The sequence below is a fragment of the Ammospiza caudacuta genome, chromosome 9, assembly GCF_027887145.1.
Source record: "Ammospiza caudacuta isolate bAmmCau1 chromosome 9, bAmmCau1.pri, whole genome shotgun sequence".
NCBI classification, from domain to species: Eukaryota; Metazoa; Chordata; class Aves; order Passeriformes; family Passerellidae; genus Ammospiza; species Ammospiza caudacuta.
This window is the reverse complement of record NC_080601.1, coordinates 18744661-18758533: the sequence shown is the minus strand read 5'-3', so window position 1 is coordinate 18758533 and position 13873 is coordinate 18744661. Positions and strand designations below refer to the sequence as shown.

Below are 13873 nucleotides of genomic sequence, written 5' to 3'. Positions count from 1 at the left end.
CTCGGCCAGCCGACGCTGCCTGTGCCATCACCTGGCACTGATGTGTTTGATGAAAATCCTTTCGCTGGGATTTTTCTCCTGAGAAGCCTCAGAACAGAAATGGGACCAATAACAATCTGCTGGCTGTGGAGTGTGGGCTGGAGATGGTTAGCAACAGGGGCATCTTAGATTGGGCTCCTGTGCATTGTTTCTACTTGATGACCAATCATGGTCCAGTCATGTTGGGGCTCTGAGCAGTCCCAGGTTTTTATTATTCATTCCTTTCCAGCTTTCTGATGTCTCCTTGCTCTTATAGTATAGTTCTAATAACCCATTTTCTTTTAATATAATAGAGATCATAAAATAATAAATCAGCCTTCTGAAAGGTGGAGTCAAGATTCTCATCTCTCCCCTCGTTCTGGAGACCCTCAAACACCACCACAATCACTGGCTTGGGCTGTTCTGGGCAGCACCAAATAAAAGAAAGAGTTTAAAAAAAAAAATTAAAAATAAAAAAAAAAGAAAACATTCACAAAATAAATTCCATTGTTTAAATTTTTTTCAATTATTTGTAATTAAACCCATAAAGTGCTGCAAAGTGCCGTAAAGTGCCGTAAAAGTTCCATAAAAGGAAGTGCCGTAAAGCGCAACTGTCGTAAAACTGCTGTAATGCACGACTGTCGTAAAAGGTGCCGTAATGCGTGACTGTCGTAATTACGGCCGTAAAGTGCGACTGTCGTAAATATGGCTGTAAAGTGGCAGTACCCTGCTGCCCCGCCCCGCCCTTTGCGGTCTCGCCCTCAGTCCCCTCCTACCGCTCCCACCCATGCTGTTGGTTGCTGCTGCACCGCCCCCCGCGGTCCCGCCCCCCGGGCCATCCCACTGCTCCCGCCATTCCCATCCCGTTGGTCGCTGCTGTCCCGCCTACAGCGGGTCCCGCCACTCAATCGCGCCCACCAGCGTCACCGCGCCCCTGCCCCCTCCTGCCCTCGCCGCTTCCCCCCTTGCCCCTCACTAGTGTGGCCACTGCTGCCACCCCCCTGGGGCTGGTTCTGGCCCGAGTCCCGCCACTGCGTCTCTCCAGTCCCCAGCAAGAGCTTAAGACAGGAAACAAATATAAATGTTGCAATTCTGCTTTAGGGTAGGCGTGTGCACTCATATGTGTCTCTCTCATATGGAATGCTGCATTCTGAAAATTGTCTGCATTGGAGGCAGAGGAGTTCTCAACAGTAATTTCTTTTTCCTGAAATTGGAAAAGAAAAAATGTATATCCCTGCAAGCAAGAAAGCATCTTCCTGGCAACCTTGTCATTTCTGCAGGATTTCTTACTGAATTTCTTTCTTCCTAGCAGAACACTGCTGAAATTAGTCAGATATTACATGTCAGATATTATTTTTCACAGTCTCTAGTTTTTGTCTGTTGGAAGATCCACAAGAGGAAATACATGACTGTCTCATCAGTAAGTTCGCTGGGAAAAAAAATTGAAGAGTGTTTATGAACTTGTGTGCCTTTCCAAGCCATGAGGACAAGGAGAAGCGAAGCACTCACACCTGCACTCCCTCATGTTGGCCAGGGCAGCAACACACCCAGGCCTGCTCTGCACGAGACAGCAGACACATTTTGACAGGGTCTTGAAATGCACTTGAAGATGAAAGTGCAAATGTTCACTCTGCTTTGCTTGTCTCATTATTTTCATTACCTCTTCCATGCTTTCAGCTCATGATGTTTAAGAAAGTGAAAGCAAGATTCTTTGAAAATCTCCATAACTTGTGGTATCCCAAAGCTGGAAGAAGGAGGGATGGGAGTGAGGATTGTTACAATTTAACAGAATCAAACACAATGTACTGAAGCCCCCTTATAATTAGTACTGTCTAATATTCCTCCTCTCCTCTGCCTTTTCTGGATGTAATGTGTATTCTCTACTGGAACTAGGTAAAATTTAACAGTGCCATGTTGCATATAATGTTGTCAAAAGATAATGGTGAGCAGCATCAGCCTTATGGCATCACTGTGTTTCCCTACCTATTTCTGTCATTTCAAGTGCCACAACATCTGAGTCGGGGTGCTGAATTTTACCTGTAGTTACCTCTTCACTCCTTGGACACAATGCATTTAATTTCTTTTTTCTTGAATATACTCTTCAAAATTTCAGCTGCATTTTTTTTATTCTTTTCCAAATGCTTTTCTCTCACTTGGGAAACACCTTTCCTGAGGTGAAACCCTCCTTTAATGCAACACTGCACCAAATATTACAATGCCTTTGTGTATCCTTGCTTTCTCACCTGGCAGAGATTCTCTGCAATGCCCTTGACTCAGAGCACTGTTGATGTAACCCTCCAGAATTCCCATTATCAGGCAGGTGTGTCTCTCTCCTGAATTACTGCTGGTGTGGCACTATCAGGTTCTTTGGCAGCACAGATTTGATCGAGTCAGGCATCAGCACAGGACAACTTTGGTGTAGGATTAGGCAGCACAGGAGCCAGAACCTGGCATGCTGTGCTGTGGCACATTGCCTCCAGCTGCCTCTCTGCGCAGTGCCCCTGGGATGTCTGCCTGGGTAGCTACTGAAGGACCTGACATTTCACTGAGTGACCTCTTACAGCTGATAGACATTGCAGCAATGCATCTTTGTGTTCAAAACCTTGATTGGAAGCATTACCTTTGTAAGGACAAACTATGCAGGAAGCTTCCCTTAAGATCACAGGTGCATTGCTTAGGACCCTCTGTGAAAACTCATCAATTAATATAATTTTTTTTGATCATGGACTACAGTGAGAGGAGGAAGATAGTGAATGTTCCCAGATGCATTTCAGTTTCTCCCAGCTCTACATTTACTATTTCTTAGCATGTTATTCTTTTTATTATTATGTTTATATTATTATTATTTCCCCATCATTTGCTTTTCCCCTCTGTGCAAACACAGGAAGGGAGGTGTAGGTCCAACTGTTTGGTTGACATGTACTCTAAGAGCAAATTTGTCCTTTGGTACTTAACCAGTCAACTCTTCTCAATGGAGAAATGAACTAGAACTCCAAGAAATAGAATTATAGAAAACAAGAATAAAAGAGCATCACTGCTACTTTCCGAGTGGGTAGGATAGGAGGACCTTAGCTAGCGAATGCAATTCCTCACAGACCTGGCACATGAGTTATCTCCTCTGTTCGAGTTTTGGAGCTGTTCAGACTCGAGCAGCTCTTCACACCCTCCTTCCCTTCGGCCTCTGACTGCGAGGGGCTCTCGGCCGAAAGAAAGCGTTCACTGCACTTGAACGGGACTTATTCGAGCCATGGTCTCATTTTATTTCCTTTTTCCTCCTTGATCTCCTTTACTGTTGTTTTTTTCTTTAAAAGAAAAAAAATTGTTAATGAGAACTCGTATATGTCTTTCATCTTCAATCAGTTGATCACAGCTTAGTGATTTCTACCTCACGCACTCATCTTCGCTGCGTTCCGGGGCAACCCCCGCATGTTAGCACAACGAGCGCCCTCCCGCTGCCCACGGCGGCGCGGGCAGGCGCACCACACAGGCCTTTGCTTTGTTCCGGCCCCTGCAAGGGCCCCGCTGGGCGTTTGGCGGCGGCAGGCGCCGGCCGAGCCCCGTCCCGTCCCGGGGCCCGCAGGCTCCTTCCCCGGCCCGCCCGGCATGCCCCGCTCGGCGGAAGCCGGAAGCGCGGCGGCGGAAGCGGCGCTCAGCTGGCGGGGGGTGTCGCAGGTGAAGCTGGGAAGCGCGGAGCCATCTTGGTGCCCGCGCCGGGCAGGGACGGGACCCACCGGGGCCGCGAACCGCCGGGGCCGCGCCGGGCTCGGGGGCGTCCAGCAGGGCCCGCCGGCCATGGCCTCATAGAGACACCGCGGGGCCACCGCGACCGGAGCGGCGACGGGCTGCCCCCACCCTGCCCGCCGGGACCAGCGGCGGGCGCTCCCCGCCGGCCGCCGCCCGCGCCCCCGTGAGGCCGGAGCCGCCGCCTGCCCGCCCGCGCCGCTGCCGGTGCCGGCGCCCGTGACGAGCAGCCGGGAGGTCGCGCCGCCCCTCCGCGGGCGCTCCGGCCCCAGCGGGCTGTTTTTAAGCCCCCGGAGCGGGAGGGAAGTTGTTCCCCCCCAGCCCCCGCCGGTGCCCCTGCCCTCCCTCCCCCGGTGCCTGTGCCGGGAGTGAGACAAGCACAAGCTCAGGGAGACCCGGCCCTGCGCACGGACACCGGCGGCCCCCCCACCCCGCGGGAGCCCCGGAGGAGGAAGCCGGCCCCTTCCCTCGTCCTGCAGCTCCGGGAGCCTTCGGACCCTCCGTGTGCCCGGCACGCACCTGTCCCGCCTGGAGGCAGCTCTCATGGACTGACCAGCCCCCTCCGCCTCAAATACATTCTGTGGACATAAGCATTTTTTAACTTTTTAAAGAACTTTTTTGTTTCCCCCCCATGGAATTTTTACCAGCTGTCTCTTAGTTATTTCCTGCTTCTCTCATCTCAGACAGCGCTGACTTTGTTTTTTCCTGGTACTGTAGTATGGGGATCAAATCAAAACCGAGATTTTAAGTGTTGCAAGAGCCCTCAAGTCCATTCACCTGTTAAAAGTGAGCAGTGCTGTTCCTGTCTTTCTTCTTTTCCCCCACGTCGCCTGTCGGATGTGATGGAACTCATGTTCGCAGAGTGGGAGGACGGGGAGAGGTTTTCATTTGAAGACTCCGATCGCTTTGAGGAAGACTCTCTTTGTTCCTTCATCTCTGAGGCGGAGAGCCTTTGCCAGAACTGGAGAGGATGGAGGAAGCAATCGGCTGGACCCAATTCCCCCACGGTCAAAATGAAAGGTGAGGTCACCCGGTTTAATTGGGATGCTCTTTGGATACGTGGAAGTTGTGGGGCATCGGGGGGTGGTAGGTGAGGAGATCTGCAGAAGGAAATTCAGAGTGGTAGAGAGAACTCCTGTGTATGATTCATTGTCGGGATAATTTTTGTGCAATGATTGAAACTGTGAGTTCACCGGGGTTCTTAAGGCAATGCTGTCTTTTAGGTGAGTTGTCACTGCGTGCACTCGTAGTATTGTGATGCTGCTCTTCTGAGTAGACTCTGTGGGATTGCCCTTGGAAATCTGAAAGCTGTTTTCTATAAACAAGCTGCAGACTTGGCTGGGAGTAACTGCATAGGTTCCCACAGGCTTTGATTGAAGTCCACTAAGGTTTCATAGAGGTTTTTGTTACTTCCATCAAGCTACTCATGTAAAGCCATGTAAGCCCTCATTGTACAGAGCAGTCCATTTTCCTTGTCTGATTCTTGGCATTTCCTCTTTTCTAGTAAATTAGCTCTTCCTTTTGCAATAGCGGAGCAAGAGGGCCTTACCACTGCCACAAAGAAGTCGGCAAACAGCAGTGTGCCTGCTTCAAGAGTTGTTTTATTTCCTTTCTGCTGATAGTAATTTATGTTTAATTGCAGACAGCAAAATAGGCAACATTAGCAAATGAATTTTATTTTTAATTAGCATATAGCTCTTAGCTCTTTGCTTTATTTTTTTTTTCTTTTTAACAAAACTTGATTTCTTTATTATTCTACTGCATCATGACCCTGGAATTCAGGTGATTTTTGCACTGAGCCAGACACACAGTTAACTGAAATTACACAAACTTTTTCTACTTTTCTTTTTATCTCCTGTTTCTTCAGGCCAATGTCAGTACTTTTCCTGATCTTTAATCATCATCTGCCTCATTGATATCTCCCTATCTGGAACTGTAAAACTTTATTCTCTTCTGAATATTGCCCTTACATGAACAGGAAATATAATTTATATTGAATTGAATTGGAATCTGGCCATGTTGTGCTATGGACAAATGTTCAGTTTTCGCTGGTTTAGTACCATAAAGTACACTTTGCATTAACCATAGGCTTTCCAGAGCAGATTAAGTGTTAAATTCTACTGCTGTAAAGAAGGGGAACTGTGTTGGCATTTGTAAAATCTGTGAGTCCTGAGATGCAGAAGCAAGCATTTTGCATGGGGCAAAGCATATATATATATATATATTTATTTCATGTTTTGTATTAAGTCTTGTTGAATGTGTTATCTTGCTAGAAGGGATCTGAATTTTTAAAAACATACTGGTATGGAAATAAAGACATCTTTAGTTTGGCATATTGGTTTGCATGGCTCTGCAGTCAGACTGATGTTTGCAAAGGTGATTTTTTTTTTCAACTTCTAGATGCTTTTAGCCAACTTTTCTCCACTGGTTCAGTGTATGAATGAGTGCTCTTCTGGGTCTTGACCTAGTTCCTTGAGCTCTCTTGACCGAATTAAATCAAGCAGCAGTTGCTCTCTCTGCTGACACCCACTTGTTGCATTAAAAGATACTTCAGTAGATGGTGCATGTTTGCAATCTTCAGGCTCTTTTCTGACATGTAAGACACAATAGCTAGCATTGCTGTGATAATTGTAATTATTTATGTGATATTGAGATGTTGCTGTTCTGCAGACTTGCATAGGCAAAACTTTTATTGCTTGTACTTGGTTCATATATTTCAGATCCATATATTTCAGCAATATATATATTGCCTCCTTTATTAGACACCTGGTTCCTTTGTATGAGAATCTTATTTTACCAGGAGGGACATTTTGAGAGGATACTGTTGCCTCCTTTAAGGCCCTTACTGGCAATTGCCAGGCTCGGGTCAGAGTTATTTTTAGAAGAATGTGAATGTGGATTTGTGGCCTAAATAATTATTTATTCACGCTGTGAAGTCACATATGATACTACCAGTGTGGAACACTTGCAGGTGCTTTACTGTACACAGTTGTGTTGCCAGAAAGACTGGTCTGACGTGAGATCTGTCATTGTCTGGAATCTCCTTGGATATCAGAACTCCTGTACCAGTTTTGTAGTTTTTAATACCTCTTCTTGACACTGTTTTTGAGTCAGAAAACACAGAACTTGCTGGGTCCTGAGGTTGTTGCTCGTAGCGAGTCATTTCAAATGTGATAATTCAAAATTGAGCTGTGAGTTTTAATTTCCAAGTTTGCCATTTTACTATTGCCTATGAAAACAAAAAGTGAGGTTAGACACTAGGTTAGTCTGTTAAATGCTAAGAGGAAACAAGAGGAACTATATTCTGTTACTCTTTTCCTCCAGTTTGGAGCTTAGCCTGTATTTTGGTGTGGAATTAGTCAGACAAGTTATGTAATAGAAAGGATTTCTAGCTTTTTCAATTGTTTTCAGTTTGTCCTTCTAAGTGTCTAGTTCTTCTTTAATTGGTTCGAAGAGAATCCCTCTAAGACTGATGGAGGAGCTGTTGGCTGTCTCTTAAACAAACAAACTACCTGCACAGAGGTAGTTATGGCTTTCTTACTTTTTGCAAGTTTTTATTTTCTTCTTGGGTATCTTTAATATTACTGTCATGCTTATTGGAAATTTCCTAATAAGGCTTGGGTTGTAAATATACACAGTATTCACTACAGAGGGTTGCCAAAAAGGTGAGTTATTCACTTGTCTGTGAATCACCCCATTGGTTTGCTAGAAGATGATGGAAGGGGGAGAGAAATGCTTGAGTTTCTCTAATATGATCCTTGGAGCTGATTTCTTTATAAAAGTATAAAAAGATACTCAGGTATCTTGAGTAGTTATATCAGAAAAATAGAATTGTAATTGATTGATTTTTCTCACATTTAATTTCTGCTATGGTAAAGTCCTCTTACACTCTTCCTATACTGCACTCTTGAAAGGAATTTTCTCCTTATTTGTAGAATTGCCAGTGTGGAGAAGGAATGCATTGTGTCCACTTCATGGATGCCCTTAGATTTCAAAACTACTCTTAATCTCCACTGATTCACCTGCACTGAAATCCTGGAGGAAACCTGTCAGTTTTGGGAGTGCTGGGAGTCCTGTGATGATTTGGAATGGTTTTTTTTACAAATGCCTTGTTCTCTTGTTTGCCTTGATTGCTTGCTTTACCCCTTGTGTTTTTAGTTTTGAGCGGTGTAATTCTTCTGACTGATGTTTGGCCAGTCATTTCCTGTATACATCATTGATTGCACACACACACAGAGCATTCTGCTCTGAAGTTAAGGCGAATGGATGTTTGAAGGTACAGCGTCCTTGCAGTGTGGTCAGAACTATCTGGTTCTTCTCTTGTGGAGATACAAACTATCTGTAACTCCAACTCTTTTTCTTAGATATCAAATTACATTCCACCAATTTGTTACCCTCTACTAACAAATGCACCCACCTGCCTTTTCTGCCCTTTTCTGGACAAGTCTGTTCTTTCCCAGGAGCCATTATGATCCTCTCATGCCTTTCTCACTTTAAAGCAGCTGTAATTTTCATTGGTAATTGAAGTAAGTGTAGTCTTTCTGCAAATGTTTAAACATCTAATGTTATCTTCACATAAATATTTTTGTGATAGAATTTGTAAGAATAAGAGTTCAAGTACACTCATTATCTCTTCAAACCCACTGTGCCTTTGTTTCTTCCTGAAAGCTTCAAAGCTCTTTCCCACCCTTAGTCCTTTGTTTCACAGTTTCTGAAGCATAAATATTTACCAAACATTTAGGAAGCTGGCATTAATACTTTAGGATTGTTAAATAGTGTCTTCACAGTATATTTACTCATTTTATATTTATTCATTCATGGTGGATTTGGTTGGAAGTGTGCTGAAGAGTTGTGTTGAATCTGTATTCAGTAGGCAGCTAGTGAGAAAACTTGACTTTTTTCCTTTCCTTTCCTTTACTGTAAATTTGAATTATTGTGTGCTGTATTGCAGAACCCCCTCAGACTTGATTAAGAAATTATGCAGATAGTGCTCTCTTGGAAAATATTCTCATTATCCAGCTGCAGACAGTTTTTGTTCTTTCAAACTGTTAGGAGCACCCACATTGTGAAGTTTTGGGCACAGTGCCTCAAAACTACAAGCTGTATAGAGAAAATCATTGGCAGGGATTATACAGAGCTTGAGGTGAAGGTATGATCAGTTCAGAGGGCAGAGTCTGAGCAGTGCCTCTGCTGGTAAAATAACAGTGACTGATTTTCATTATTTATATAGGAAAAGAATAAATGGTATAGAGAGCACTCTTTCTTCCTGAGGATTGCTAAGAAATCTAGAAGTCAACCTCTGTTTTGCAGTCTTTTAAACAAACACACAAAGCCTCTCTTCTCTCCCTCCCCCAGCAGTACCTTTGAGGGAAGAGAAATAGATGTTGGTGATTTGAACAGTCCCTCACACCAGTTACAAACCAGGAGCAAAGAGCATCTCCTCTTTCATTTTCTGTGTTCTAGTACTTTGTTCCGGAGGAAAAAAAGGAATGTACAGTTTCAAAAGATCTTATCATACTTTAATGAACTCTGGAGTAAATGTTTGTCTATTTAGAATATCAATAATTGATTTGGAAGCTTTTGTTTGTTTGTTTTTGTATAAGAAACTTAACAAGGAGTCAAAACCTATTTATTCTTTGGTTCCTAAAGTTGAATAATGTCTTTAAAATTTCATTGCTCCTTTTAGACCTACAGCTTTTTGTATTACCTATTTAAGTGTAAGAGTGTAAAGCAGTTATAAGACTAATATAAAATAGTGTCATGGCTGGAAGTTATTTTTTTCAACTTTATTTTAATGCACTTTATGTGGATTAAGCACTTTTCTCCCTCTTCCTGGTTTGTAACAGCCTTCTGAACCCTTCAGAAGTAAAAGTCAAAGCACATAGGTGTCAACTAGCTAAAATATTACATTTAGAATTTTATTTTTTAAACATTAAATGGCAGTGTTGCATAATGTACAAAATACTTGAAATACTGATTCTAATTTCAAAATTCCATATGACACATTTTTAAATGGCCTCCTCTGAAGCTGTATAGTCTTGAGCAGTTAAGTGTAAGATTAGCTATCAGAAGTTTCTCATTCTTCTCACAGTTTGTGTGTTCTTTGATGCATCTTTTCTTCTTTATTTCTGGCAAGGCTGTGGGTAGTTGTGTAGCATTTTTAACAGAAAAGACTGGAAGTGATGTCTTTGACCACATTTCCCCATGTGCTTTAAACATTATGGGCAAGGCTTGTGGAAACTTTGCTGTTTTGATTATTTTTAGTTCATCTATGTTTGCTTCCATACAGCTGGAAATGTACTGTCTTTGAAAAGAGTGAAACAAAGGAGCTCTGTCAGGTTGCTATATACCTATTAATTAAAATCTTCTGGAATTATGTGTTTTGAGAAAAGGGGTGCTTTGAAAAGTACTCAGTTTTAATAAAATATTTCTTCTACAATGAGTCATTATTAGTGTTTCTAAATTGCTGGAAGAAAAAAAAATAAAAGAAAAATGAAGGTGTCAGTATTTACCAGTATCAATTAGGCAAAAGCTGAACATACGTAAGCTGGGAAAAGCTTGTGTTGATTTTTTGTATTTACCTTAATCTCTGCTGGCGTGAGAAAAAAATTGGAAATTAAAACATTGTCTTTCCATAGAAGGAGGAAACCTGAGAAGATTGCAGGAGTGTCTTTGAACAAAATCTTAACATTCTTATTCAGCTGCTGGAAGCAGGGGGACCTGAGTATTTCTTGGTGTCTCAGTGACTGTTTAGCCTTTCTTTTGTCTTCTAGGCTTATCTTGTGACTGTGAGACATACAGTAAGGCTTTCACACTTCTTTCTCTTGTGGGATAAAAATTGGCTTGTAAGAGAAAGGGAAAGGATAAATTGATAAGATGGAGAGAGGAAGAAAAATATCTGTCCTCAGAAGAAATCCTGTCCTTTAATGGGAGAAAAGCTGGATGCTGGAGGGAAGAATGTAGTTGACAGAAGAAAGAAGAGGGACCTCGGAGACCAAATACAGTACAAAAAAGGAAGTCCACATTTTTTTACAAAAATATAACTAGGTAGCATGATAAAAGAAATATTACCCAGAATTTATCTGCCAGCAGTTAGTCTTTACAGGGAGGCATCCAGGGGTACTTTTTTCTCCCAAGTTAAGACATTTATGTGGTGGCTGATTGCAGCAGTGGGCATGTGAACACCTGGACCACTGAGTCTGGCTTCTTCCTCTGTTCAGAGAGATGAAAAATTTTAGCAGATGGTCATTGTTCTTTGCTACCCAGAAATACTGGTAAACATGAATAATTCATTGATGGAGACCTGAACATGAAAACACCAATCTTTTAAAATTCAATTAGCATTGCTTGTACCCCAAACCTCCCCACAGATAAACTAGTGGAAAAAGTTAAGTGTGGCTTTTCTATTCATTAGACTTGAGATCTCTAAAGATGCTGCTTTGAGCATGTCTCCCCAGTCAAAAGGAAAGAAAAAGTGACTTAAAATAAAAGTACCAAGATACCATCTAGACTCTTTCTTAGAGCCATTCATTAGAATAATGCCTGTGTGCATTAGGGCCATTCTTGATGGCATCTTGTCAGTGTGTGTGACAAAATGAGGTTCTTGGTTGAGTACAGAAAAGTTTCTGAACCTGTGAATATTGGGTATTGTATTGCCTTATGGAATCTGTCCATGTCTTGTTTCAGGTTTACTGTTCTCTGCATATTTGCCTTCGTGTATCACCAGTTGTGATTCTTGAGACTGATTGTTCCTGTGACTGATTTTTATTTTCTTTTTAATATCCCTGTACTGGAATTCTTAGGTGGTAAAATCACATCTGTCTCATCCTTTGGATAGTGCACCAACATGAAGTCTTGTTAATCCATGCTCAAGGCTAATTGAATAGCCTAATAATGGCTTGAATGCCCAAGTTCCATGTTTTTAGGAAATGATTGCTAATGTAAAAGTACCTGGTCAGGGTTTGACATTGAAGCTTCATGGTAGTGTGTAATGAATAGGTGTACAAATGAAATTACCATTTTTCTGAGAAGGTAATACATTTGTGAAACCTATAGGGCATCTTTTAGCGATTCTCCTGAGCTCTTTACAGTTCCTATTGCATATTGCTTGTAGTTTCATTTCTTACCTCATATTTAGGTCAGTGAATGCTGAGATGGGAGGAAGAAAGAAATGTAACTGGTAAATTTGTTTACCAGAGGTCTGGGTGAAAATACTTGTAACTTGGGCTTCTTATGCATGTCTTGCAGAGAAGGTTGTATTTGTCCTAAAATCTCTCCAAGTTTCATTGACTGCTTGCTTGCATTTACAGCAGTAGTGCATGGGGACATTTTCAGAAGATGACTGACTTTGCTTCAGTCTTGTGATGTTGGGAAGATCTTGGGAGGTATTATTCATTTGCCTTGCCAAATTCATGCACTGGACTGCAGTCAATCAGTGCCTCACAGTTTTCAGGGGTGCTTTAGGTATTATTTTTGTGCACTGAAAATATGGGACATGCTTGTAACTAACCCTTCCTCTGCACACATTCTATAGATGCCTTCCTGCTTCATATGTGCCTTTGTACCCAGTTTTGTTTGGCCCATTTTTTTCTCCTTGCAGGTGATGGGAGGAAATGGAAGGGAGTTTATTTCTTGTTAGAAGAGAGTCTCTCCAGCTCTTGGTTATTAACATATGATCACATGAATGCTTTACCTTGAGTGGGAGAAAATGCAGTTGCTGGGGGCTGAGAGCTCAAGGCAGGCTTGCTGGGTGCTGCCAGCTTTGGGAGCTCATGTCCAACAGGCTGGGACTGCTCTGCTGTGCCTTGGGACTGGGGGGGACAGCCTGGAGCTGAAGGACTTTGCTGACTGAGCTCTCTTACCTTGCATGAAGCCTGAGGTTAGATTTGGGGAGATTTTTATCAAACCAAAGGAAAGAAAAAGGAGTCAGGTAAGATTTTTTTCAAAAGAATTGAGATATCTAAGTTCTTGTATTTATGAAATAGATATTTAAACCTCTGTTGATTTCCAGTTAGTGATATTGAGAGTTGATGCCTTTTCTAGTTCCTGACAGTTGTTTAAATTTTTTTTTTACTCTAGAGGTAAGAATGCTTTTCCTTTATTCTTTTCAGACGATAACTTTCCTTTCAGCCCCCCAAAAATTGGCCTCCTGACATGCTGATACATTCAGTAAATGCACCTCTTCAGTGTTTGCCAGTGCATTTGTTTGGAGGCCAAGTGATACTGTTCTGGCATTTATTTAGACACTTGAAAAAAGCTGGTTAGGAGTTAATTTTGCATGTTATACTTAAGGATGGTTTCTAAGGATGGTGCTGTAGAGACCAGCACAATAAATAGTGGAGGTTGCATGGTGTTTTGTGTGACTTCCTTTTGTGTCTGAAAACATATCAATACTTCTTGATAGAGATTGATTCTCAGCTGTGCTGAAGTCAGACTTTGATTTATATTTGTGTTCCATCATCTACAATCAGAAAAATATTTGGTCTGTGTCGGTCTTTGTAGCTTTTTTTTGGCCATAGGCCACTGGAGAAAATTTTGAATCCTGAGCTTTTGAATTACCTTGTGTGGGGCAGGAGTGGGAGTAAGTGGTAACACTGAGTCTTGCTTTCAGGAGGCAGGAGCTGTTTGCTGCCTGTGCTCTGAATGCACAATCCTGGTTGTACAGAATTCTTTCTGCATGGGGTGAGAGAGCAAGGAGTAACAGTGCAGGGGAAATGACTTGCCTGAAGCTAATCTGCCTCATCAGCTGTAGACTTATTTTGAATGCAAGCTGCCCAATTTGTCATGAAACCTTGGCCAGCACTGGCATGAATGCAGTGTTTTGTAGCACTGTCTGTCTTGCTTTACAAAAATCTGCTGTTTATTTTAGGATTTCTAGCAGCTGTCAGTTGCTTGCCCAGGCTGCTCTTTTTATGAAATGAATAAATTTTTTTTAGGGAAGGAAATGGAAAGGTTTGAAATAAGAATTTTCTTGTCTGAATTTTCAGAGGTGATTGTCAAGTTGGGAATGCTGCATTACCTGCCTAATACTGGTATCAGAGTTTTGGGATCTCAGTCATGTTAGAGTAGGTGAGAGTTGAAAAGAGGCCATAGAATATTCCAATCTCATGAACAT

General features: G+C 42.4%; 1 protein-coding gene across 2 annotated transcripts in view; it reads left to right on the top strand.

Moving 5' to 3' along the window:
* Positions 1–4275: 4275 nt before the first annotated feature.
* The window catches only part of ZSWIM8 (zinc finger SWIM-type containing 8), a 54119-nt gene continuing 44521 nt past the window's right edge, over positions 4276–13873 (top strand). For both annotated transcript variants that reach the window (XM_058810379.1, XM_058810378.1), the window contains exon 1: positions 4276–4779. In XM_058810379.1, the coding sequence (XP_058666362.1) occupies positions 4602–4779 (178 nt within the window). In that variant the 5' untranslated portion in view covers positions 4276–4601. The remainder of the gene's footprint in view (positions 4780–13873) is intronic.